General features: G+C 41.1%; 2 protein-coding genes across 6 annotated transcripts in view; one reads left to right on the top strand and one right to left on the bottom strand.

The window, feature by feature from the left end:
- NUSAP1 (nucleolar and spindle associated protein 1) overlaps positions 1 to 16432 on the bottom strand; it is a 29212-nt gene extending 12780 nt beyond the window's left edge. For 2 of the 4 annotated variants that reach the window (XM_069596047.1, XM_069596050.1), the window contains exons 1-6: positions 16243 to 16423; positions 10786 to 10854; positions 9441 to 9635; positions 8062 to 8218; positions 3670 to 3768; positions 2764 to 2873 (exon numbers count right to left, since the gene is read on the bottom strand). In XM_069596047.1, the coding sequence (XP_069452148.1) occupies positions 2764 to 2873; positions 3670 to 3768; positions 8062 to 8218; positions 9441 to 9635; positions 10786 to 10854; positions 16243 to 16335 (723 nt within the window). In that variant the 5' untranslated portion in view covers positions 16336 to 16423. Of the gene's footprint in view, positions 1 to 2763; positions 2874 to 3669; positions 3769 to 8061; positions 8222 to 9440; positions 9636 to 10785; positions 10855 to 16242 lie in introns of all 4 variants that reach the window. The other 2 variants (XM_069596046.1, XM_069596049.1) reach the window with 2 other exon arrangements.
- Positions 16433 to 16571: 139 nt separating this feature from the next.
- The window catches only part of OIP5 (Opa interacting protein 5), a 22844-nt gene continuing 12580 nt past the window's right edge, over positions 16572 to 26835 (top strand). The window contains exons 1-4 of one of the 2 annotated variants that reach the window (XM_069596045.1): positions 16572 to 17033; positions 17259 to 17325; positions 19792 to 19914; positions 22090 to 22171. In XM_069596045.1, the coding sequence (XP_069452146.1) occupies positions 16712 to 17033; positions 17259 to 17325; positions 19792 to 19914; positions 22090 to 22171 (594 nt within the window). In that variant the 5' untranslated portion in view covers positions 16572 to 16711. The remainder of the gene's footprint in view (positions 17034 to 17258; positions 17326 to 19791; positions 19915 to 22089; positions 22172 to 26835) is intronic. The other variant, XM_069596044.1, reaches the window with a different exon arrangement.

The raw sequence follows: 26835 nt of genomic DNA, 5'->3' as shown, positions 1-26835 counted from the left end.
CTGTTATATGTAATCACACCATTTGTTTTCTTCTTTCTCCTAAAATTCCCACTTTCTACACTGTCTCCTCACAATTCACTTGGTGCCAAAACCACCAACTCTGCATCTTTGCTTGAGCAACTTAAAATGTTTAAGTGATTCTACTCACAGTGAGTACCAATCTTTCTGGCTTTTCAGGCAGAATATTATGCTGACTCTAGTAGCACTATTTTGTTTGCAATGTATCTAATAAATTTCTCCCTTTCTTTTAGCAAAAAAAAATCCTATTTTAACAAAGCAAGGAGCTCAATCATAACATATATAAAAATAAAAATGTGGGTTAAAGATTAACATAGGGAAAATAATAAAAGCAGTAAAATAAAAGCATATTTTTATTATCTTGGGACAAGAAGGGCAACACAAAACTTTTCCTCAGTTTTAAAAGGAAAAGTTGTAAAGTTTAATGAAACAATAAAACCTTCCACAAAGTAAGATACCATTAGTACAGTTAAAAAGATAAACTATGGGAAAGTATTTAGAACACATAATACATAATATTCATCATTCATATAGATAAGTGGCTCATAAATCGACAAAAATTAAGAAAAAGCAAATTCACAGAAAACCTGCCAATTATATCATACAAAGATTTGTAACACAAACAAGTAACATCTGATGATCAGAGAAATGCAAATTCAATTTTTTTTTCATATATTATCAAAGATTAAAAAATTTGATCATTCCCACTGTTAGCAAAGTAAACAGGCATCTTGGGGCACAAAGTTTGGGATCCCATTCTGGAGGAGCCATCAGGCAACTAATCATGGAGACAGTCATTAGTCACAGCCAGATGATTCTTTCTAGAACTCTGCTCACTTCTTACTGTCCATCACTCTCCAAAAGACCAACCTCCAAACATATCAACTGTTAAGAAAACCATATTAGCTATGGTGAAGTCACTATCATTGTTTTTTGTTTAGTCTGCAAATAGATCATACCAAATAACCCGTCTCATCAGCTAATTCCTGATTAAACAGTGACACCGGGGTGGGATTTGTAGAACTCAACTCATTCAGATGGGACTGTCAACTAAGAAACAAGATAAGCTACTCATTTATTCAACACATCTTCAAGGCTACACTCAAGTTTATGGTTAAAGCAGTTGTTCTGCCCTTAACTTTTACCTAGAAAATTAATTCATCCATATCGTGTACAGAAAGCTTGACTTTTAATAAAGTTTTTAAGTAGACTCAGCTTCATGGTAAGGAAAATGAGTGGCTCTCTTTCCAGGCATATTTGCAGCTAGCTCATGCCTGTGCAGAGAAAGAAGCTATCTACTTTCTGTAAAGCATCAGCAGGCCACTCCCCTTCTCCTTCACTCCCAGGATGGACCTCTTGTCCCAGTATTCAGTAATGAATGCTGTGAAAGTTAGCCCTTGTTAAAATTTAAAAGTCTCCTTATGGACATACTGAGTATTTCTTCTCTGGATTGTCCACCCATGTTGTTAGATCAGTATGAAAGGATGGAGATGTTTAATGCCTTGACTTGGGTGGAGATGCTCCTACTTGCTAGAAGGTTGATAACACTGTCTTCAACTGTGGTAACAGTGGTTTTATAAACACTGTTCAATTGAACATTTATTATCCAAGATTAAGTCTCTAAGAACCACATGTATTTTTTTAAAATTATTTACAGCTTATTATCCAGTGCATTTCCCCATTACCATGGGTATCAGAAAACTCAAAACTCAACTCAGTAACTGATACAGCAGACATTGTACCTGCTAACAAGGCTCATTTTCTGCCCTTTTTAGAACAGCTTTATACTGTATTATGCTGTAATACCACAAACTGGCTCAAATTCTTTGAGAAATAGGCAGGTGGTGGCTCAGAGGTTAAAGTGTCTGCCTCTAATGCGGGAGACCACGGTTAGATCCCTGGGTCGGGAAGATCCCCTGGAGAAGGAAATGATAACCCACTCCAGTATTCTTGCCTGGAGAATCCCATGGATGGAGAAGCCTGGTAGGCTACAGTCCATGGGGTCGCAAAGAGTCGGACACGACTGAGCGACTTCACTTTCACTATTATGTATTATTAAATTAAAAAATGTTTCCCATCCAAATGTGAGGCACCCCTTTAACACCAGATACCATGTAAGACAGTAACATCGACTTCCTGGGATGTTATTAACTCACTACGCTTCTGCTAACTCAACCTCAGGGTTGACTTCACCTTCTCTTACTCAAAAGAGTTCGAGTTCAGCACTATCTGGTCTTAAGGGACCCAGTCCAGGAAGCTCAGTTTTGACAGTAAGCCTTCAAGCTAGCCACTGTTAGTCACCCCTTTTCCCTTTGGGTTAGAGACAGGAAAAGAAGGTGGCTTCAGCCATAAATCAGCTTTTCCTCAACAAAAGTGATAGGCGCAATGTCTGATTGTGGAAAACAGAGTAACTTATTGCTATTTTGGACTTCTTCCTTTCTTTTGTTCTTTTTTATTTTACTGTTTACTTTAAATATTTTTCTATTTAAAAAATTTTTTTAAGTTATGTTTTCTTAATGTTTTTTCTTTCTTTTAAACTATTTTTTATAGTAAAGATTCACTTCTTTATCTGGAGGGTTTTGAAAATTCTCAAAAACAAACTTAAAATAATAAAGATACATTAAACTCAAATCTATTCCAGTAATAGAATAATAGAAAGGTAGTTGTATTAACCATGCTATGTAATACACAGTATCAACATTAAAATCAAACAGTACCACTAAGAACATAATTTTATCAGCATACCTTCAGTTCATTAAATGAACTGTGTTCTTCAAAATGTTTCTTTTTTCTCTCAACATATTGATCAATGGACTCCATTTCCTTAAAACGAGCCTCGTGAAGCTTCTTAAAGTCTAGAATATTTCCCCAAATATGAAAATTAATAATAAGACAAAATCCATTTATTCACCTTCCTTATGTTTTTCTGTTAACATTCATTCTCATCTCAGCATTCCTAATATTCAACTTCAAACATCATTTTTGCTAAAATTTTAATTTCAAAACATTAAGTTTTTGAAAACTCAGGAGAAAAGCATATTCATCTTATAAACTATCAAATACTGACAATCTCTCCATTTCACTGCCTACTGACATCTTGGTTTAGTCCAGAGGATAAGAAAAGATTAACAGATTTGTCCTCCACATCACCAATTAATTAATGGCCTTTACTTAAATTTGACATTTTATAATGCTAAGAAGAGAAGGGAATGGCAACCCACGCCAGCATTCTTGTCTGGAGAACCCCATGGACAGAGGAGCCTGGTGGGCTACAGTCCATGGGGTTGAAAAGAGTTGGACACAACTGAGTGACTAAGCATAATGCTAAGAAAGCTCTATGCCAAGGATTGGCAAATTTTGTCTGTAAAGGGGCAGACAATAAACATATTATGCTTGACAGCCACACACAATGTGGTCTCTCAGTTATGTTCCTTCTTTTATACAATGCTTTACAACTGTAAGAGACATTCTTAGCTCAGGGCTGTAAGGCAGGCCAAGACGGGCAACACTTTACCTCAGCTCTGTGCGATTCTAACTGATTACATTCTCTAGGAATAAGTAATAGAATTTCTAAAATGCTCAGCAGCATTTTAAGCACTCTAAATATACTCACAACCAACATTCTATGGGCCAGGCAACAGAGTAACTTACTTGGAGTAGTGCTTGTGGTTTTATTTTTTCCAGGTTTGGAAAACCCATCTGTGTAGAGAGACTTCTTTCTTTTTGAAGGTACCCGTGGATCTTCATTACCTGAATCCAAAGATTCAGAACTAATGAAAGATTTCTAAAAATTATTCCCATGAAGAAATGTAACAGAAACGAACACTGTAAAGCAATTATACTTCAATTAAAAAAAATGTAAGTTAACATGAAGCATTTTCACGTGGTAGTCTCTGCCAAGGTTGTGGGAGAAATAGTATGTAAGGAGCACAAAGAATTAATTATAGCATCACCACATTTTTAGCTCATATTCCAAGCAGACAGAAATTTTGTGCTTCCTGTATAGCTATATAAGCCTATCAGAAATTTAAAAACACTTTTCCAGAACTTTTGCTATGAACACGTCTAGATGTTTTAATGAGAACGATAAAAATCACACAATTCCACTAGCCTAAGAAACACTATTATCATTCTGGTATATTTTCCTCAAGTCTTTTGCTTCTATGCTTGTTTTGCTTTTGTTCTTTAAATCTAGTTAAGATCATGATGTGTATAATGGTTGCTATTTCCCTCTACTTATCTTCCACATTCTAATATTATTTTTAGCTTGAGGCAATCTACTAAATACTGTGTAAGTGACTTTTCAAGAAATGCTACTTATGAAGTCATACATCCTTAATGTTTCCCAATGCGTCTAAAAAACAAGACAAAAGAATGAATGGATAGAGATGGAGGGGCTACAGTGGCTTTTGCTTGGACCTTGGCCATGAAATAGGACATGTAAAGAGTCAGAGCCACTCTTCACAGCATGCTTATTATAAATGAAAATATAATAACTACAACAAAGGAACCACCTAGCAGACACCTCCATAACCAAGTGATGCATGTTAACAAGACTGGTCATAGGACAAACCAATACCTGAGCCCTCTGGGGTGCTGACGATGAAGGACACTGTGTCTTAGTTTGTGGGATTCCTGCCAATAGGGCATGATCTGATTCTAACCATCAACAACATTAGACAAACTAAGTCAGAGGACCCAAGAAACTGGTCTGTATTTTAAAAATGTCAACACACTGGGAGACAAAGGAAGGCTGAAGAACTGTTCCATATTAAAGTAGTTTAAAGAGGCATGGCAATGAAATGTCAAGGATGAGTCTGCCTTTGCTTTAAGGGACACTGCTGGGATGAAACCTAAATAAGGTCTGTCTAAATAAGGTTAGTTATCAAGTCTCATACTTTCTAGCCTCAGGATGCCTCCATACTCTCAAAAATTGAGGACCCCAAAGAATTTTTGTTCATGTATCAATATATACCACACTAGACTTAAAATTAAGACATTTAAAGATATTTGATTAACTAAAAATATACCCACTATCAGTTCAGTCAGTTCAGTCGCTCAGTCGTGTCCAACTCTTTGCGACACCATGAATCGCAGCACGCCAGGCCTCCCTGTCCATCACCAGCTCCTGGAGTTCACTCAGACTCACGTCCATCAAGTCATTCATGCCATCCAGCCATCTCATCCTCTGTCGTCCCCTTCTCCTCCTGCTCCGAATCCCTCCCAGCATCAGAGTCTTTTCCAATGAGTCAACTCTTCACATGAGGTGGCCAAAGTATTGGCATTTCAGCTATAGCATCATTCCTTCCAAAGAAATCCCAGGGCTGATCTCCTTCAGAATGGACTGGTTGGATCTCCTTGCAGTCCAAGGGACTCTCAAGAGTCCTCTCCAACACCACAGTTCAAAAGCATCAATTCTTCAGTGCTCAGCCTTCTTGGACAGTCCAACTCTCACATCCATACATGACCACTGGAAAAACCATAGCCTTGACTAGACGGACCTTAGTCGGCAAATATGCTATCTAGGTTGATCATAGCTTTCCTTCCTTAACGTGATTAAAAATGACAAAAGTTTCTAAATAAAAAAAATGAGTAGAGTGGTTATTTTTTCTTTTCTTTTACAATTTCTTTAACGTCTGATAATAAAAGGCAGCTGAATTCTCTCATCTGCTTCTGCATACACTATATTGTGATATATTGTTCTGGTTGGTGGTGACTGCAGCCATGAAATTAAAAGACGCTTACTCCTTGGAAGAAAAGTACATGAGTCTGAGTGAACTCCGGGAGATGGTGATGGACAGGGAGGCCTGGTGTGCTGCAATTCAGGGGGTCGCAAAGAGTCGGACACAACTGAGCGAATGAACTGAACTGAAGTAATATATGAAAACAAATTTTGCCATATACAGCTATGTGGTTAAAAGTGAAGACTATTTAATGGCCTTTTAAGATAATTGTGGATATTCTTCTTTGATACTATACCAAACCTTGACAAGTGGTTATTTATTAGAGGTTAACTATCATGTGGAATATGAACTGCACTCTGTACATTTGTGAGAAAAAGTCCTTATGTTTTAAGAAACACACAGAAATATTTAGGGGTAAAAAGGCACATATCTGAAACTTACTCTCAAGCAGTTTATGAAAAAAATGTATACAACACATATTAGTATATATGTATATAAGTATAAGAATAAAGCAAATATGGCAAAATATTAATATTTGTGAAATCCAGGTGAGAGATATATAGGAACTCTTGTTACTGTCTAAAATTATGTCAAAATAAAATTTAAAAAATCCCTCTCACCAGAAACTACATGATCCGATTTTTCTCCTTCAAACAGCCCGCACTTCAGTGAGCAAACCTGACTTACAGGATCTACCCTCATTTTTCCTATGCCATCAAAACTGGGTCCTAGAGGTAAGTCTTCTCGACAACATGACTGGTGGAATGCCAGACATTTGTAATTCTACACCCACCTCTGACTCTGTCATATTTCTTTACATTCTCCTCGTCTCAAGATTTCAAAGTGCATTTATGAGGCATATGCATCAGAATTACCTGGGGATGCTTATTAAATCTGCAGAATTTCAAGCTCACCTCAGACCTACTGAATCAGAACCTATACTCCTTTAACTTTCTGAATTTAGTAACACATTCAAAATGCTGGGGAAGATGGGAAGGCTCAATGCTAGAAATTCTGCATTAAACTGCTTGGTGGACGTGAGTGGATCATTTCTCTCTCAGTCCCCTCAGGAAGATATCAGGTCCCAGACAGACTACTGGGATGAAGCAAACACCGAGACACTGCTGCCACTAGCAGGCTTCCTGAGGAATGAAATCAGAAAGCACCAAGTCCTGTTAGGTAAAGGGGAACTGAAGTTTTCTGGCCTTTTTTTTGGTGGCCACACCATGAACCATGCGGGATCTTAATTCCCCGACCAGGGACAGAACCCATGCCCCATTCAGTGGAATCAAGGAGTCCTAACCACTGAACTGCCAGGGATGTCTTCTGGCTTTACTGAAACAAACATTTAGTTGAGCAAGTTTAGAGAAGAAGCTTTTAGGTTACAGACTAAGTAAAATATACATTCATCGTAATAAAATAGTCACACTGCTGGGAAGGTAGACCATGAAGATCCCTTTTAATTGTCCTACTCGAGGGGGCTAACAGGCCTTTGTACCTGTTTCTGGAGTAGGCCAGAAGGAGCTAATCGGTAGAATGTGGGTTCCCCTCATCCTGCCTAGAGATTAACTGCCTGAAACTTGCCAGTTATCACTCTTATCTGGTTTCTACCAGGTGTTAAAGGTGACCTGACGGCCTGCTATACTTGGTTCTAACTTTTGCTCTCACTGCAGAACCCTTGGAAATTCTATATAGTGCTATAATGGGAGGAACGGTTTTCCCGAAAGAGATATGCTGAAGTCTTAATCTCTGGTAACTGTGCAATGACCTTATTTGGAAAGGTTCTTTGTAGATGTAATCAACTTAAGCCAAGGTCACGGGGATAGACCTGGGCTTCCCACGTAGTGCAGTAATAAAGAATCTGCCTGCCAATGCAGAGATGCAAGAGACGCAGGGTTCGATCCCTGGGTCAGGAAGATCCCCTAGAGTAGGAAATGGCAACCTGCTCCAATATTCTGGCCTGGAGAATCCCATGAACAGAGGAACCTGGTGGGCTACAGTCCATGGGGTTGCAAAGAACCAGACATGACACACACAATCCAATATAACTGGTGTCCTTTTAAGCCAACAATATAAAGAAAACAACACACAGAGAGAATGCCACATGACCAAGAGGCAGAGATTTAGCTGCAAGCCAAGGTCTATAACCACCACCAGAGATTCAAAGCGGCCAGGAAGGATTCTCCTCAATGTGGAAGAGAATGGCTCTACTGACAGCTTAATTTTAGACTCTAGCCTCCAGAACTGTGAGAGAATAAATTTCTAAGTTGCCCAGTTTGTGGCACTTTGTTATGGCAGTCCTAGGGAAATAAAGCAGTCACCCTAGCAATTTTAGATTTTTAAAAAATTACTCGCATACCATCTGTTCCATGTTTTCCTGAGGACACCGCATTCTCATCTCCTTGACTCTCATTTGGTAGAGAAGGAACTTCTACAGCAGTTCTGAGAACCTGGTTTTCATGCTTTTCTTGATTCTGGGATTCAGTAGGGCCACATATTTTTATCTCTGAATGATTCTGCTAGAAATTTTGAAACAAAATAAATGATTTAAATGACAAGTAATCACATTTGAAAACCGCCATGAGTAAATCTGAAAAGGTCTCATCACAAGAAAAATTTAACTATGAGAGGAGATGGATGTTAACTGGACACTGTATATACTGTGAAATGATCACCCCAAATTATTCCTCAATTGAAAAAAATATCATTAGGGACTTCTCTGGTAGTCCAGTGGTTAAGAATCTGGCTTCCAGTGCAGGGGACATGGGTTCAGTCCCGGGCTGGGGAACTAAGATCCCACATGCTGCAGGGAAACTAAGCCAGTGAACTGCAAATGAGGAGCCTACAAGTCACAACAAAGACCCAGCACAGCCAAAAGAAAAAAATATATATCATTTAAAACACCGCTATAGTCAGACATAAAAAAAGGAAAGAAAAAATAATCCCTGTCTTCCAAAGATAGGTACTAAATTGAGGGGGAAAAGGAGTTACAGGAAGAAAAGGAAGAGACTAAGCTCTTTTTGAATGGCAGATCGGGTTCTTTGCCTCGCCACGTGTTGTGACAATGTGCGTCTGGGCACAGGAGAGACTAGGGACAACTGGAAGGCATACCTGGCAGAGGAGGCTCTCCGAGGGAGGAGAAACCAACACCGAAAGACCTCGGCAGGCTGACGAGTAAGGTCCTACACAAAGCTAGAACATAAAGGTTAGGGCCAACTTGTGAAAGTTACATATGAATGAAAGGATAATAAAACCAGAATCCTCGCAAAGCCAGTGGGGCAAGTGCCTGGAATCACATGACCACACTGCTCAAAGACTAAGCTGATCACCAGGCCCAGCACAAGTTAGGAAGGAGGAAAAAAAATATATTGTATTCGATACTGATATCTCTTTCTTTCTTATTTACTATACACCTCACTTAAGTAAGCACTTAATGAATGTTCCTATTTATTTAACATACATTTAATTTGAACTTAATACTTCTATTTCAGCTGCACCCCACAGCTAGTGGGATCTTAGTTCCCCAACCAGGGACTGAACCTGGGCCCTTGGCAGTGAAAGCATGGCGTCCTAGCCACTGGACCACCAGAGAAGTCCCTGTGCGTAGTACTTAATAAGTACTTCCTGAGTGCCAGTCCCTGAGGTGATGATAAAGCCAGACTTGGGTCTGATCTCAGGGCAGTGTTTACCATCACCTGATATCATAAGGGAATAAGGGAAAGCTCCCTGATAATATACCAGATTGGGCACAGGTGGTAGCTTCTTTTCAGTTTGCACATTTCCATTTGCCTGTGAGTCAGGGCTCCTGTGGACAGTCTTACGCCTTCCTCTGGTTTTGGTGACATGGTCATCCGGCTCCCTCTCAGCTTGTTCCTGGCTGCTGGTCTGTAGCTCAGTCTCATCACAAGAGGATGCAGAAGTTTGAATTTCATCCTGGAAAAAAGACATTAGTCTACCACGTATACAGTTACAATGCTCAGGAAGAATCAGAATTTAAACTGAATAAAAAACATATTACATATGCAATAGATAATTTTAAAACTCTCCAGCATGAAATTATAGGCACAGTCGAGAATTATGAAGTATTTAAAAAGAAATAATCACACTTAACCCAAGCTAAAAAACTAGGCTAGCAAAGCATCCAAAGGTATATTAGTGTATGTAAACAAGGAAATTATTATTACTAGTTTTTTGGCCACACTGCTCGGCTTGCAGGATCTTAGTTCCCCACCCAGGGATCGAACCCAGGCCCACGGCAGTGAAAGTGCCAATTCCCAAACAATGGACCACCAGGGAATGCCCACAAATTATTAAAAGTGCATGAATTAATTTATGCTATAACTAATAACAATGACAGCTAATATCATTGACCCAATCAGGTGTCAAGCCTTGTCTAAACTCTCTGGTGTGGGTCTGCAGCAGCCATGACAATCACTCCCAGCAGCAGTAGTTTACCACAGGTCACTCTCATAGTCTCCACTGCATTTGACTGTCATAACACTCAATTCAGCAGAGCAGATGTTATTTCCATTTCGAAGAACAGGAAACTAATAATCAATACTTTGAGTTTTCCAAGGTTACATACATACAAAAGACAGAGCTCCTACTTGGTTTTTCTGACTTCAAATCCAGTTCCCTCCCTATTCATACAATTCGGCATACACTTCAGTTCAGTCGCTCAGTCATGTCCAACTCTTTGTGACCCCATGAAATCGCAGCATGCCAGGCCTCCCTGTCCATCACCAACTCCCGGAGTTTACCCAAACTCGTGTCCATCAAGTCGGTGATGCCATCCAGCCATCTCATCCTCTGTTGTCCCCTTCTCTTCCTGCCCCCAATCCCTCCCAGCATCAGGGTCTTTTCCAATGAGCAACTAGTAATTAACTTTTGCATTTATTTGAAACATCTTACTTAGCAGACTATAGAGGCAGTTTTGCCATTTATAAGAATAATGAAAGGATTTACAACTACTAATAACAATCTCTTTGGTAACGAACACCATGTCTTAAGTCATCACCAACTGTGTTTCTCATTCATTAACTGACTGCTTTGCTATTTAATAGGTGATGAAAATGTTACTTACCTGATTTTCATTTTCTTTTCTTGCTTCATTTTTAAGGTGAGCTTTTAAGGCCCTTAACAGCTTGTCTGCCTGCAGAAAAGTGAAAGACCTTATCAGTAGAGTCAAAAATCAAACAAGCAAGAAAGATTCATTGAACATCTTCTCCTGTTCTGTATTCATCAAACGTCCTCCAGACAGGCTGGAGTAGGATGACCAAGATAGACTTGGTTCCCATCCCCACAGATTTCATAGCACAATGGGGAAGTCAGAGAGGAAAGTGGCAATTACAGTGCGGTGGGGTAAATGCCAGCATAAGGAAGCTTACATGTCGTGTGAGAACATAGGTAGGTGCTGCACTAGGGTTGACTTCAGTAGGTAAATGTACATGCCAGTTCTAAGATAAAGGCATGAGGTCACTAGATGCTGAGGCAGAAGAACAAATAGGAGACTGGGAAGTAGGGAAAAAGGTAAAGAAACTGCATGGGAAGGCAAGAATGAGTGCAGTTTCAAGAACTAAAGTTCAGTGTGGGCTGAGCAGGTAGCTGTTTAGACAAGCTGGTGAGAGAGGATATGGGAAAGTGGGCCTGACCTTATCAGGCCTTGTGAGACTATTAAGACGGTGACCTTTAAAGGCAGTCTACAGAGTCTGTTGCAGGGCAATGGGTTCTGCATTTTTTGGGATGATGACTCTATCTGTACAACGTGCATGATACATTTGATGAAGGTGGGATGGAAGACAGGGAACCTGCAAGGAGGCTATTGTAGGAAACCAGAGACAACTGTGGCCTGAGCTAGAACATGGCTGAGGCCACATGGACGAATTAAAAACTTTCCTGGTAAGTAAAATCAATGTGAATGTGGGGGCTGAGGGCAAGGGAAATTTTATTACACCCAGGCTTCTGGCTTGGGTACCTGGTGAAGCATATGTGTGTGTGGTGGTGGTGGGGGGGGAGGTATGTGGGCAGTCCCCAAAATGTGTGTGTGTGTTAGTCGCTTAGTCGTGTCTCTTTGTGACCCCATGGACTGTAGCCCACCAGGTTCTTCTGTTCATAGAATTCTCCAGGCAAGAATACTGGAGTGGGTAGCCATGCCCCTCTCCAGGGGACATTCCTGACTCAGGGATCCAACCCAGGTCTTCTCCATTGCAGGCAGCTTCTTTACAGTCTGAGCCACCAGCACCACCTGGGAAGCTCAGTCCCAAAGATGGAGAACTCCAAATACAGAGTCTTAGGAGGATGGTTACAGGTCTCTGGGGAGTTCCTCCTTCCACCAAGGGAAACTTTCCTTCCAGTTCTTTCCTGAAAGAGGAATACTAATCTGATGGGTTATGTTTTCCTGTGGTTTAGAAGGTCAAGCTCATGGCGGGGCTCCCTCTTTCTACCAGCCATGCAGGCTTCCTTCTCAAGGGGGGCCCAGCTACCAGTCTCTGTTCTCTGCTTGTACCGTTTATAACTGGCCATGTGTCCAGGCAAGAATGGGTTTCCCTGGTGGCTCAGTGGATGAGATGCAGGAGACATTCGATTCCCGGGGCTGAGAAGATCCCTGGAGAAGGAAATGGCAGTCCACTCCAGTATTCTTGCCTGGGAAATCCCATGGACCGAGGATCTGGCAGGCTACAGTCCAGGGGGTCACAAAGAGTCGGACATGACGTAACGACTGAACAATAACAACAACGAGGCAAGAGAGGCAGAGATCTCAATTTAGTTTGAGCTTCTGGGCACAGGATAGGCTGTGCTTAGGCTGTGAGTTTTACCTGAAGGCTCTGCGTCAAGGTTATCAAGCACCATGTCAACTAGTAGCAATAAAGGAATACATTCTTTTCTACTTGTTTTTTGAAACTGTCTTGGGAAGTGGGTGAATTGGTAGGACGGAATTAGGCACTCTTGGTTCTTCTGACTTATTTCCCCCTCAACCACTTTACTGAGGTATGACCGACATTATTGATATTTAATGTATACAAATTGACATGTTTGTGTGCTAAGTCGCTCAGTCGTGTCCAACTCCTTGTGACCTACAGCCTATAGCCAGGCAGGTTCCTCTGTCCATGGGATTCTCCAGGCAAGAATACTGGAGCGGGCTGCCATGCCCTCCTCCAGGAGATCTTCCCAGCCCATTCAAACCCGCATCTCTTGCATCTCCGGCATGGGCAGGAGGGCTCTTCACTTGTGAACCTGTCTTCACGACCAAACCATTTATCATCTCCAGGTTGCCTACTGTCCTGTTTGGATTCTGTGGGTTTTGGGTTTTTTGGAGGTAAGAGCATTTAACCTAAGATCTATTCTCTTGGGTCTTCCCTGGCAGTCCAGTGGTTAAGATTCCATACTACACTGCAAGGGGCACAGGTTCAATTCCTGGTCAGGGAAGTAAGATCCTGCATGTAGTGTGGTTCTGCAGAAAAAAAAAAAAAAAAATCTATCCTCTTAGCAAATTTTAAAGTATTGTTAAATCTGTATGCTGCACAGATTTCTAGAATATCTTAAAATGCTGTGAAAGGACTTCCCTGGTGGTCCAGTGGTTAAGAATCTGCCTTGCAATGCAGGGGACTCAGGTTTGATCCCTGATCCAGGAACTGAGATCCCACATGCCACAGGGCAACTACTGAGCCCTCAGGCCACAACTAGAGAGTCCATGTGCAGTAATGAAAGATCCCACATGACACAATGAAGATTCTGATAGAGCTAAATAATGAAAGAAATTTAAAAAAAAATGCTGTGAAAACATGAAACAGTGATGAAACGCGGAGCCTGTGGCAGAGGCAGGTGCTCTAGCAGCTGCAGGCCACAACCACTGAGTCTCTGTGTTACAACTACTGAAGCCTGTGTGCCCTAGAGCTCCACAGCGAGAAGCCACTGCAGTGGGAAGCCCACGCATCGCCATAGAGAGCAGCCCCTGCTCCCCACAACTAGAGGAAGCTGGTGAGCAGCAGTGAAGACCCCAGAGCAGACAAAAGTAAATACAAATAAAACCTGACATAAAATGTGATTGTGCACATCATGGAAATGAGCCCGCAGAGTAAGAGGAACTGATGCAGCAGAGAGGAATAATCGCAGGAGTTGTAGCCCCAGAGAGGGCGATGGGGTCTCTAGCACAAATGGCCAGGCTGCCCTTAGGCACAGCCTTTTACTATAACACAGAACAGGTGGGTCTGGGGATGGAAAGATGAGGAAATTCTCAGCTTGACTGCATCTGTTTTTCCATGACCTAAGAGGAGAAGTCATCAAGTGTTGGAAGGGAGCCAATTTGAGGTAGGAAGATTGGAAATAATTATCCTTAATAATGGGAAAATTAATGACTACCAAAGACATGTAAGAGAATCAAATAAATCATAAGTTAAATTCATGGTCACATTTAAATTAAGAACAGTGAACAAAGTTAGATGATCTTCTCCAGCCAGGGTCAGCTGGTTAGCACAAGCAAGGATTAAGTGTATAGCTGGGTTTAACCAGTTATGGAGTTTGCCAGGTGAGGGACGAGAGCTGCAATACAGTGGAAAGAGCAGAAGTCTTTATAATCTAAGCTTGTAATAGTGAGAAAAGGACCACTGGCTGTACAATAAATCTTAGTAACTGTCCCTTCCTTTTCCCTTACTATTATGAGTAGTATCTCACTATTATATATGGAATGTATATACAACAAGGTGGTACTGTATAGCACAGGGAAGTATATTCAATATCCTGCGGTAAACTATAATGGAAAAGAATATATATACACACGTACAACTGAGTCACTTTGCTGTACAGCAGAAATTAACACAACATTGTAAATCAACTACACTTGAGTAAAATAAATTTATAAACACTGTTGACGGTGTGGAAGTTAGATTTTAAAAGGAGAAAATGGCTGCAGTTGGTTATGAGAAAAACATAGGTGAGACTTTCAGAAAAAGTGAAAAGTTGAACCCGAGTCCCCACTTTCGAACTTAAAATAGCTCTTCAGAGATCCAAAAAGTTATGGGGCCTTAATGTTAGCCAGAGCTCCAAACTGAAGTAGGAAACCTCTACAGTAACTCTTGTCAAAAGAACTACCCTCTGGTGCATTACTCTAGCACTGCCAAGAAGTGACTGTAAATCGTAGTTCTGAATAACAATCCAACACATCCCAAATAAAACATACTGCACTTAGTGCTATAAAGACTTCCAAGGTGGACAGATGAGATCTCTGTTCAAGGCACTTAACATTCAGTAGAGAAGAGAACATAGCTATACAAATAACTAGAGTGCATGGTGGAAGCTGGCAAGAGTTTGGAAAAAGTACTTGAAATTACACTGCCTTAAAGGTGTGGAGGGTCCCTGGGATTACTGGGGCGGTGGACCTGTGGCCAAGGGAATGAAGAGGAGGGGAAAAGAAAAGGTGCCAGGTCAGTGATGACATTTCAGTTAGACTGTGAAGAGTAATTGGGATTTATTCATGCAGATAAAGGATAGAGAAAGGGATCTAAGGCCAAAGGATCAGAATTAGCAAAGGCGGAAAGATGGACAAAGACGCCAAGCGTTCACGCAGCAGTCTGGATGCTGCTGCCTAATAAAAGACTCCAGCCAGACTGCAAAAAAATAATGAAAGGGACTTAAAAGACTTTGTTCATGAAATATTGGGAAGCCATTAAATATTAATACTATAGCTCAAAAATATCTCCAGAGATAGTTCTTTATACTTCAGCCCCAACTGGTACCTGGGTACTGATTATTTTAATTAATTTAACCACTTAAAATATCTGTGAGGACTGATCTAAACATTCACTCAGTTTAAACACTACAGCTTGCAGAATAAATCTCCAGAATATACTTTAATATTATGTGGGAAAACTCCACTAAATATACAGAACAATATATACATCCAATCCAGAATTGAACATTTTCCCCCAAACGTTTCGCAGTATCAGAGTCAAAGACCTCATCGGTTTTGAATAGAACACTACCACAACAATGACCAATAGACGAACGATCCTACTGAATCAGAGCTAACTTAATAAAAACTTATCCACGGGGGAGGTTCCCTAAAAATTATCCTTTCTTCCGTCCTCCATTCAAGTAGCAGGAAATTTTGGGACCTCTTACAATTAACAGAACTGTTAGCTGTTTGGAGTTTTCCAGAAGCAAAGGCAATTTAACAAAAGTGTGAGCTGTTTGGAGTTTTTCGCGACCGCCTATTAATTGGCGTTTAGATGCAGCATTCCTTTAGTTTTCTAAAGGGCCTGCGTTTCCTAACAGATGGACTGATAAATAGCAGAGTACTCCCAATAAAACCAAAGCAAACAATTTTGGAGGCGGGCATCTTTCTGAGTCCCTGTAAGAGTCAGCCTCAACAAAGGTGAAAACTTTGACACCCTCTCGGTTTTGCACAGTTACTTGCACCCTTGGGTAAACCAAAATCTACCGCCCCAAGGCCGGGACAGTCGCCTCAGCCCTCGAAATTTCCGCTCGGTCCCCTCCCACAGCGTCTCAAGCCGCATATCCTATCCCCCAGTCACCGGCTCCGTACCCTCAGGTTAGCCCGGAGGCCCAGGTTCTTGGCCAAGTTCTGCAGGTCACTGTACTTGAAGGAGTTCAGCTCCTCCAGGGAGGGAACGATCATGGCGAACTGCAATCCAGGTAACGACGCGGAGGCCCGACACTTAATTTGCTAAGGCGCCGCTCAACGCTCTGGCGCCACTCAAAGCGTTGAGCAAACCGGTATTTATAGAGAGTTTAAATTACGTAAGCTGCACTTCCATTGGTTACAAATCCGTTAAAGGCGGGGTCTTCTGGTACTGACCAATAGGATGGTTGACTTCCCTTCCACCTGACCCACGATCTTCTCCACACTGCCCTAACACCTAGGCGCCAAACGGCGTGTCCAGGCAACAAAGTGCGCGGCAGAGCCCCCGTTCACGTTGTCCAATGAGGACGCAGGAGCCAACTTGGGGTGGGGCCTTAATAGTCTTTGAAACGGTGGCGCCGGCTGCGGGAAGATGGCTGCTCGGCCGCGGAGGCATGTTTCTCGGATTGCAAAGCAGCCACGGGGTGACTTCTGTGATGGGACTAAGAAAGCGATTAATGAACCTTCTTTTGCGACTTCCATGGAGTGGGACACGCAGGTGGTGAAAGGGTCTTCGTCGGTCGGCCCCGCAGGGCTGGGGTTGGAGGAGCTGCCGTTCCGCCCGCGGCTGCCGCGATGGCTGCAGCCTGAGAGGTGCGCGGTGTTCCAGTGCGCGCAGTGCCACGCCGTGCTCGCTGACTCTGTGCATCTCGCCTGGGACCTCTCGCGGTCCCTCGGGGCCGTGGTCTTCTCCAGTGAGTGAGCGCGGCGCCTTCTCACTGGGTGACTGAGAGCAGCTGGGAGGAAAGCACGATGAAAATTTGGAAGGAACTTAACTCCTTTGCCAGGAGGGCGGGGGAGGGGGGGGCGCCGAATAACTTTTTACGATATTCGTGACCATGATGAGCTTTTCTGACTGAGAGAGGTTTTCCCTTTCAGTGCCTCACAGGTAGTCATTCTGACCTGTGTTTGCCTTTTAGGAGTCACAAATAATGTAGTTTTGGAGCCTCAGTTCCAAGTTGGCGTTGAAGGTTCGCTCAAAGGCAGGTACGTACTGAAAATTCCAGAACTGTCTCTAGTTATTCCCTGACTTATTGTGGTTGAAGAGCGTGGAACCTACTTGGACCAGAAGTTTTTTCCTATCTTCCACTAGGAGAAATGTCTGTTTCGTTCATACAGTGTACTTGAAGAATGCTCCGTTTACCTGATTGTCTTGTACGAACTTGATGTTTTAATGAAATGGCAAAGATACTTGTGTAAAGGTTTTAAGATCTTCTGAGGGCCACATTTCCCTCGTGGGTTGTGCAAGTGAAGTGAATTTAAGAAAATTAGGAAGGGAAAAAAGGTGAAAATTACCTTTAAGTGAATCACTTTTTATAAACTGCAATACTTTGACATAATAGGACATAATACACTTGTTTTACACCTGGAATTTGTAATAAACTACAGCGGGACTAATTCTGCTGTAACCTAGGAACCTGGAGAAAAACACAGGTTGAAAGTTAGGTCCTTGAATACTGCCTGGTGAACTTTGCATCGTGTCTGTACTGTGATTTAGAAGTGACAACAAAGTACTCAGTGAATTCAGTACAGAGCTCCTCAATTTTCAGTGTTGATTTTAACAGTAAGACAATTCATTTTGACCATTGGTTGGTCCAGTTTTAGTGTTAAATAGAGTACGTTTAGGAATTCTTAGTTGCTGTACTCAGTAACCAGGAAGACTTCTGTAGCTCCTCTTTCCCAGCTGAAAGATTCCTTATCCTTCCAGGAGTGTCTACACACCCAAAGGAAACTGGAAAGAGTGGTGGCCTGCTTGGAATTGGTTCATTTGGGGCCCGAGGCAGAAGCTCTTTGAATATCTTCTTAGAGAGAAGTACATCTAGCTAGATCTGTGCTGTCCAGTACTGTCACTTGTCACATGGTGGCTACTGAGCACTAAAAACGGTGGCCATTCTGAACTGAAATATGCTGAGTGCAAAATACACGTAAGATTTTGAAAACAGTCGAAAACATTGAATAATTTAGAAATATTGATTACATGGGTTTTGCTGTTGTTGATGTCGTTTTTTTGTTTGTTTTTGGCCCCACTGTACAGCTTGTGGGGTCTGAATTCTCAGACCAGGGAGCACATCTGGCCAGGGCAGTGAAAGTGCCCAATCTTAACCACTGGACCCCCAGGGAATTCCCTTGATTACATGTTGAAATGATGTCTTTGAATATTGGGTCACATAAAATATATTAAAACTAATTTCACTTGTTACTTTTACCCTTTTTTTTTAAACAAGACTAATAGAAGATATGAAACTACTTACGTGGCTTGCATTCTTATAGACAGTACAGATCTAGATGGCTTTTAAAACACTGGAGAGAAAGTTTGATGTATTTACGTTTTTGAAATAAGGAGAGCCATGGGATTCAGCAAGAAGAGATTTATTGTCAGGAATTGGTTCACTTGATTATGGAGGGTGAGAAGTTCCAAGAGCCATGGTTGACAAGCTGGAGACACAGGAAGGCCAAAGGTTTAGTTCTAGTCCAAGTCCACAGGCCTGAGACCCATGAGCCAAAGGTGCGACTTCCAAAAACACAGTATTGCGTGTGTAGTGTGGGACTTCATCTACCAATAAGTTTAGTGCGTTTGTTCCTTGGTCCTGTTTAGTGTCCATTGACATGAATTTGTTTATTTTTAGCCACGCAGTTATACTTTATTAGTACTGTTTTACTGCATAGTATATTATGTTTATACAAATAATTTTTCCCTCATTGAACCACTCTAAATCGCTTTTAGTACATGCACGACAGTTAATTTTTTCTTACAACATTTCTTTGTAATATTTAGATTTGTCTTATATACTAGCAAATAAGGTCAATCAGTTACTCAAATGGTTTAAATAGAACTAAAACCACATTTCTTTTAGAGGATAAAGGAAAATAAAGTAGATGACTTGCTAGGATCATAAAATTTCTTTCTTTTTCATTTTGTCTGGGAAATTGTTTTTGGTTACATCTGCAAAAAAATCCTGATTTGCATTCTATTAATAAATTGCTTAATAAGCCCTAGTCAACTTGATTGTTTTACTTCAACTGCAAATTGGCTTAATGGTGGCTAATTTATATGGTTATGTGTAGTTTTATATGTTTAAATGTTAATCTGATTAGTTAGCTCTTTTTCTGCTTTTCAGATATAAATTACTTTTGCAAAGTGACAGTTGTGTATCCATGATTGCTTTTGTAGCCAGAATTCACAAAGTTATCTGTAATCCAGTGTTCTTGCCTGGAGAATCCCAGGGACAGGAGAGCCTGGTGGGCTGCCGTCTGTGGGGTCACACAGAGTCAGACACTACTGAAGTGACTTAGCAGCAGCAGGGTGTAATTAACCTTTCTTGAATGTGACATTTCTTCAGTCTCATGATTCCTGTTATAGTCTAGCTTTTAGTAATGAGTCCAGAGACGTTATTTTGTATTTGTTCCCTGATTTTCTTTCTTACTCATATACTGTTTTTTTTTTCCCTCCAGCACTTACAACCTTTTATTATGTAGTTCCTGTGAGATTCCCATTGGTTTCCACCTATATTCTACCCGTACTGCCCTGGCTGCCTTGAGAGGCCACTTCTGCCTTTCCAGTGACAAAATGGTGTGGTAAGTAGACTTAGATTTTCTTCAGCAAATAAACTTTAGAACATTTTCCAGAAAAGGCAGAATGTTTGTATTAGAGAAGATGCTAAAGCCAGGTGCTATACTGCTCTTACAAAAAAGATGGCAATGGGACCGAAATAAGTCTCATAATACATGACTATTATAAATGTCTCATAATACTACTACGTATTAATAATCATACTGTGAGGATATGCTTTCATTCCAGGAACTTTTGGAAGGTAAGTTTTTGCAAACTAATGCTGTGGTAGACACTTTTCAAGTTCGTGCCCAGCCTCTGTTTGCCTCCTACAGTGCAGGACCTTGTGGCTATATCTGTATCCTATGTGATGCTACTCCCAGGTGATGGGATCAGAAACAGACCTGACCTAAGCTAGGTCAATCAGGATTTCTAACCCTAATAATTTGAAATAAAAGCATAAAGACATTGGTCATCTGTAGATGGTGTAGGTGCTGCAATGGGGAAGTGAAAGCTCTTGGTTTGAGGTAGATATTTTATATGTTGTGTGTATAAATGCAGAGAAATTTTGTCTGCAGAAAAAGAATGAAGCAGATAAAGTAAAAAATAATTATCATGTGGCCTTATAAAGTCAGAAAAAGTTCCCTATTGGTTGTTCCTTCTTATGAATTACTTTAGATATTTCTTATATTTCTAATTATAAATTCTACTTTTTGTTAAGCTTTTCTGTTATTTCAACAAATTGAAACATCTGTCAAAGTCTTTTCATTATCATTAGAAACAAAAATAGCCAGTGAGGTGCTATGCTTCCCTCAATGTGTTTTTAAGAAAACAGGCTTGCAAATGTGGAGGAGCTGAGATTTGAGTGTATGTCTTAACTCCAAAGCCTGTTTTTCCATTCATAAAACAGAAGTGTACTTCTCTTTTTTTAATGTGCTTTGATAAACCCCTTTATCATGAGGTTGTTCAGTGTAGATTTTTAACAGGAAATATGTTCTTGAGATGGATTGGGATTTCATTTTCTTTCATTCTTAAAATAATTTTTATTTATTTAGAATTAGGTTTAAAGATATGAGGAAAAGTATCTCTAAATATATGCTATTAATAACCTCAAATCTTTTTTAGAAATAGTTATAAGGAATTACTTTAGCACAGTTATAATTGAGTTTTTGCTTAGGGAAGTAACCTTTTAGTAACAAAAAAATTTTAATATAAATTTGAAAAAACATTATTTTAAGTAATGTCTTACGTCTTTAAAATGAGGAACTGGACTCAAAGGTCAATATATTCTTTTTGATTAAGTGGAAGTCAGGAAGACACAACATTGGTAATCAGCTATAGTCCAATATAACATAAAAATAATGAAAATTTTTTAAAAAGAAATTAGGAAAGTACAGTAGCCTGAGTCTGGGACTATGATACGTCTATGTCTGTGGGTATTGGAATGAATTTGGTTGCTAGTAACAGAAAACGTAAGAGTGGCTTTAAGAACAGGGTGGGACAGTTGGCTACTCCAGGATTGTCCTAGTAGCTCAGCCATGACAGAGCTGTGGGTTAGTATCGCTGGTTCTCATGGCTTTTTCTCTTGGATGCTGCAGGTTTTAAGCATCACATCTCTAAAGAGCAGCATCCAGAACTGGAAGGAAAAGGATATGGAAAGTGTGGGAATGCAGGGAATAGGTCCCTTAAGCTGGGAAAGCAACTGTGTGACAGTAGGGAATAAGATTTTCACAGTTAGCCTAGAACAGTTATGATTCATCTCTTAGGACTGGGCACACTGCTGCCCTAAACAAAATCTGGGTTCTGTTAGCAAGAAAGCCTTGAGGAATGGCTGTTGGGTAGGCAACCAGCAGTATTTGTCACAATGTGATAACTTTCCTTCTAACTGTGCTGTAGTCTACTGGTGGTGTGTGAGGCCTACACTCATTACAGTTATTCATGTGACCCTGGTTTTCTGGCTTTAGTTTGTCCTGGGATCATTTTGACTAGTGGATTCCGGGCTGGAAAAGGGTGAGATGAGGCATAGTGTCTCTCTGGTGACTTGGTAATTGAGAATGTTTTTCCTGTGAAATACATTATAAATCAAGAAATGGGTATCAGGAAGAAGGCAATCTTTGCTTGATAGGTATTACAAGTTTGTTTCCTTAATCATCATAACTGTGGTATGGTACTAATGTTTTCTCTTTACACTTTCTATCTAGCTACCTCTTAAAAACGAAAGCCATAGTAAATGCATCTGAGATGGATCTCCACATCGTCCCTCTACCAGAAAAGGTTGCAGAGGTAAATTTTCATGATGGTTGTGTGTTTTCTTTAATATAGACAGTTCCTGATAATCTGTACCCATGAACTTAGGGATAGTGAAATGGTGGATACACTAATAATTCTTTGTACTTGGTTTGGCCTTCCTTATTGAATCTGTGATACAAAGCAAAATAGTGAAGCCGTATTGTCAGATTTGGTTCAGGAGGAGATGGAGAGCTGCTGAGCTTCAGATTCCTATTCTTCCTTTCTGTGCTGGGTGTGGACTGTCATCCTTCATAAATCTGACCTCTTTGCAAGTACCTTACACTTAGATATCTCGGAGGAAAGAGTGTTGAAAACCGTTATTAAGGATTCTTATTTAAATGGGTTTTACTAGTGTTTGATGGTTTTGAGTTGAAGAAAGCAGGTTTGTTTTGGTAGCTTGCTGACTTATTCTGAATAGAATTTGGCTATTATTTTACTACCCTCAGAAGAACCACCTTAGAATTTACTGTTGGTTTTGTTTTTAGCACTCTTAATAGTTTATTCCTTGGTAATTATACATTTAGTAACCAGGGCATTTATTTTTCAGAGTTTAAGTACTTTCTAGGATAGGAGAACAGTGTTTTGTTTTTTCTTTTTTGCATGGTTAATTAAGCTTATGAAAGAAACCATGTTCTATCCAGGAATTGGCCAACTTTTCTGTAAAAGAGCAGATGACAAATATCTTAAGCTCAACCATGAAGTCTCTACTTTTCAATTCTGCTATTGTAGTGCAAAAGCAGCCATAGACAATATATAAAATATGGATATAGTTTTCTTGGAATAAAACTTTATTAAAACAGATGGGCAGCAGGTTACCCCACAGTCCATAGTTTGCCAAACCTTGTTCTGAGCAACTAAGTTGGTCAGCAGGATCAGTAAATACTGTAATTAGAAATAATCTGTATGGGAGAGAACTTCTGAAATGGCCTGAGTAACTCCATGGACCCCCCCCTCTGCAACAAAACTGCCAAAATTGAAGCAAATGACAAATAAAATAGCTACCTTAAGTCTGTGGAAATTTTCTTCAAGGAATAAAGGAAATGAAGAGATATTCAGGCTAGCTATCAGCATTTTTCATTAGAAGCTCTATTCTAGGCAAGAACAGGCATCTATAGTCTGCAAGTTCTGCCAAAGCTACAGTAGGCTAAAAGTGCTAGCCTACTGAGTCCCTTGCTCCAGCCTGCTTGTAAGGCAGACACTTCATGCTGACAGAGGCAAGCAGAAAAGACCAGAAGCTACCTCTATCCAGGACCCTGCTGGTAAAGCAGAGGTATTGTGCTGAGAGACACTATCTCCACCCCAGCTTGAGAGCCCATATTAAAAGGCAGATTATTTTTAAAAAAAAGTTGGGGGGGTGGGGCTGTGAATCTCTTCCAGAGATTTAACTTGATTTGGAAGAGTATGGACATATTCAAATCTAAGGATGCTGCCCAAAACAATGGAGATTTTGTTGGTGAGCAATTAAGACGACTGGTAGTCTATATGAACAAAAAGGTAAACCTTAGACAAGTTAGAAATTTATAAGAGACTTAGGGAAACAGACAGCTAAGAAGAGCCCTCTGGGGTTAGAACAAAAGGAGACTTAAAGACTACCCATACAAATGGGCTTGATTTTAATTGGATTAGCTAGGGAGCAATTTATGTCCCAGGGCACTGTCAGAATAGATCAGTCCTGTCCGTGGAGCCCGCCAGGCTCCACTGTAGCCCGCCAGGCTCCACTGTAGCCCGCCAGGCTCCACTGTAGCCCGCCAGGCTCCACTGTAGCCCGCCAGGCTCCACTGTAGCCCGCCAGGCTCCACTGTAGCCCGCCAGGCTCCACTGTCCATGAGATTCTCCAGGCAAGAATACTGGAGTGGATTGCCATTCCCTTCTCCAGGGGATCTTCCCAACCAAGGGATCAAACCCACATCTGCATCGCAGGTGGATTCTTTACCCACTGAGCCATCTGGATGGAGGTAGGCAGGTGTTTAATATCCCAAGTTGCTACAATATATTATCTGAAATGTTTGTTTTTTGGGACTTCCCTGGTGTAACGGTTAAGAATCTGCATACCAATGCAGGGGACGTGGGTTACATCCCTGGTTTGGGAAGATCCCACATGGTGCAAGGCAGCTAGGCCCATGTGCCACAACTCCCGAAGCCCAAGCACTCTGGAGCCTGTGCACAGCTACTGAAGTCTGCATGCTCTAGAGCTGGAGCTCTGCAACAAGAGAAGCCACAGCAATGAGAAGCCCGCACACCACAACTGGCTCACTGCAACTAGAGAAAGCCTCCCTGTGGCAACAAAGACCCAGACAGCCAAAAATAAAAATGTCTGGTTTTCAATAAAATATTGAGATGTGCAAAAAAAAAGTATGACCCATACTCAGGATAAAATACAGGCATCAAAAACTGAAAAGGCCCAGATGTTGAGACTTTGCAAACGAAGCCTTCAAAGCAGCAATTAAAAATATGTTGTTGTTTTTAGTTGCTAAGTTGTGTTCATTCTTTTGTGACCCCATGGATTCTAGCCCACCAGGTTCCTCTGTCCATGAGATTTCCCCAGCAAGAATACTGGAGTGGGTCACCATTTCTTTCTCCAGGTGATCATATTGGCAGGTGGATTCTTTGCCACTGAGCCAGGGAAGCCCTAAAAATATGTGCAAAAGGGTAAAGGAAACCATGCTTAAAGAAGGAAAGGAAGGTATGGGGCTTCCCTGGTGGCTCATTGGTGAAGAATCTGCCTGCCAATGCAGGAGACGTGGGTTCAGTCCCTGGTCTGGGAAGATTTCACATGCTATGGAGCAACTTAGGCTGTGCACCACAACTACTGAGCCTATGTGCCGCAACTACTGAGGCCTGTGCACCCTAGAGCCCACGCTCTGCAATAAAAGAGCCACCACAATGAGAAACCTGTGTACTACAACTGAGAGTAGCCCCTGCTCTCCGGAACTAGAGGAAAGACTGTGCAGCAAGAAGACCCAGCACAGCCAAAAATAAATGAATAAAATTTTTTAAAAAAGAAGTAAAAGAAGGTCTGATGAGTGTCTCATTAAATAGAGGATGTTCCTAAAGAGGAAAAAAAAAAAGAAAACCTAAATGGAAATCCTGGAATTGTAAAGTGCAATAAATAACTGAAATGAAAATTTTAGTAGAGTGGCTCAACAACACATTTGAGTTGACTAGAGAATCAGCAAACTTGGAGACAGATTGATGAGATTTGCAATCTGAAGAAGAGAGAAAAAAGAATGAAGGAAAATAAACTAGCTTAAGAGATTTGTTGGATACCATAGTTCAGTTCAGTTGCTCAGTTGTGTCCAACTCTTTGCGACCCCATGAATTGCAGCATGCCAGGCCTCCCTGTCCATCACCAACTCCTGGAGTTCACTCAGACTCATGTCCATCGAGTCAGTGATGCCATCCAGCCATCTCATCCTCTGTTGTCCCCTTCTCCTCCTGCCCCCAATCCCTCCCAGCATCAGTCTTTTCCAATGAGTCAACTCTTCGCATGAGGTGGCCAAAGTACTGGAGTTTCAGCTTTAGCATCATTCCTTCCAAAGAAATCCCAGGGCTGATCTCCTTTAGAATGGACTGGTTGGATCTCCTTGCAGTCCAAGGGGCTCTCAAGAGTCTTCTCCAACACCACAGTTCAAAAGCATCAGTTCTCCGGTGCTCAGCCTTCTTCACAGTCCAACTCTCACATCCATACATGACCACTGGAAAAACCATAGCCTTGACTAGACGGACCTTTGTTGGCAAAGTAATGTCTCTGCTTTTTAATATGCTGTCTAGGTTGGTCATAATTTTTCTTCCAAGGAGTAAGCGTCTTTTAATTTCATGGCTGCAGTCACCATCTGCAGTGATTTTGGAGCCCCCCAAAATAAAGTCTGACACGGTTTCCACTGTTTCCCCATCTATTTCCCATGAAGTGATGGGACCAGATGCCATGATCTTCGTTTTCTGAATGTTGAGCGTTAGGCCAATTTTTTCACTCTCCACTTTCACTTTCATCAAGAGGTTTTTCAGTTCCTCTTCACTTTCTGCCATAAGGATGGTGTCATCTGCATATCTGAGGTTATTGAGATTCCTCCCGGCAATCTTGATTCCAGCTTGTGTTTCTTCCAGTCCAGCGTTTCTCATGATGTACTCTGCATATAAGTTAAATAAGCAGGGTGACAATATACAGCCTTGACGTACCCCTTTTCCTATTTGGAACCAGTCTGTTGTTCCATGTCCAGTTCTAACTGCTGCTTTCTGACCTGCATACAGATTTCTCAAGAGGCAGGTGAGGTGGTCTGGTATTCCCATCTCTTTCAGAATTTTCCACGGTTTATTGTGATCCAAATACCATAAAGCATGCCTAAATATGGTTTGGTTATGGGAGTACAAAAGGGAGAGGAAAAAGAAAAAATGTTCAAGGAAATAATGGTTAAAAACTTCCTGAATTTGATGAAAAACAGTTTACATGTCTAAGACCTTGATAAACCTCATTTATCAGGTAAGATAAATGCAGAGAGAACTATAGCCAACAGACAGCAAAAATGTTGAACACTAAAGACTGAAAAAAAAAAATCTTGAAGTAACAAAAATGATTATGTCCAAGGGCACCCAAATAAGACTGATGGACTCTATAGTGACCTGCTTAAGCAGAACTTCCCGATGTATTTTGAATATTCTTG

The sequence above is a fragment of the Ovis canadensis genome, chromosome 7 (genome assembly GCF_042477335.2).
Source record: "Ovis canadensis isolate MfBH-ARS-UI-01 breed Bighorn chromosome 7, ARS-UI_OviCan_v2, whole genome shotgun sequence".
In the NCBI taxonomy this organism is placed as follows: Eukaryota; Metazoa; Chordata; class Mammalia; order Artiodactyla; family Bovidae; genus Ovis; species Ovis canadensis.
Note: the sequence above shows the minus strand (reverse complement) of the source record. Positions and strands in the feature narration are given on the sequence as shown.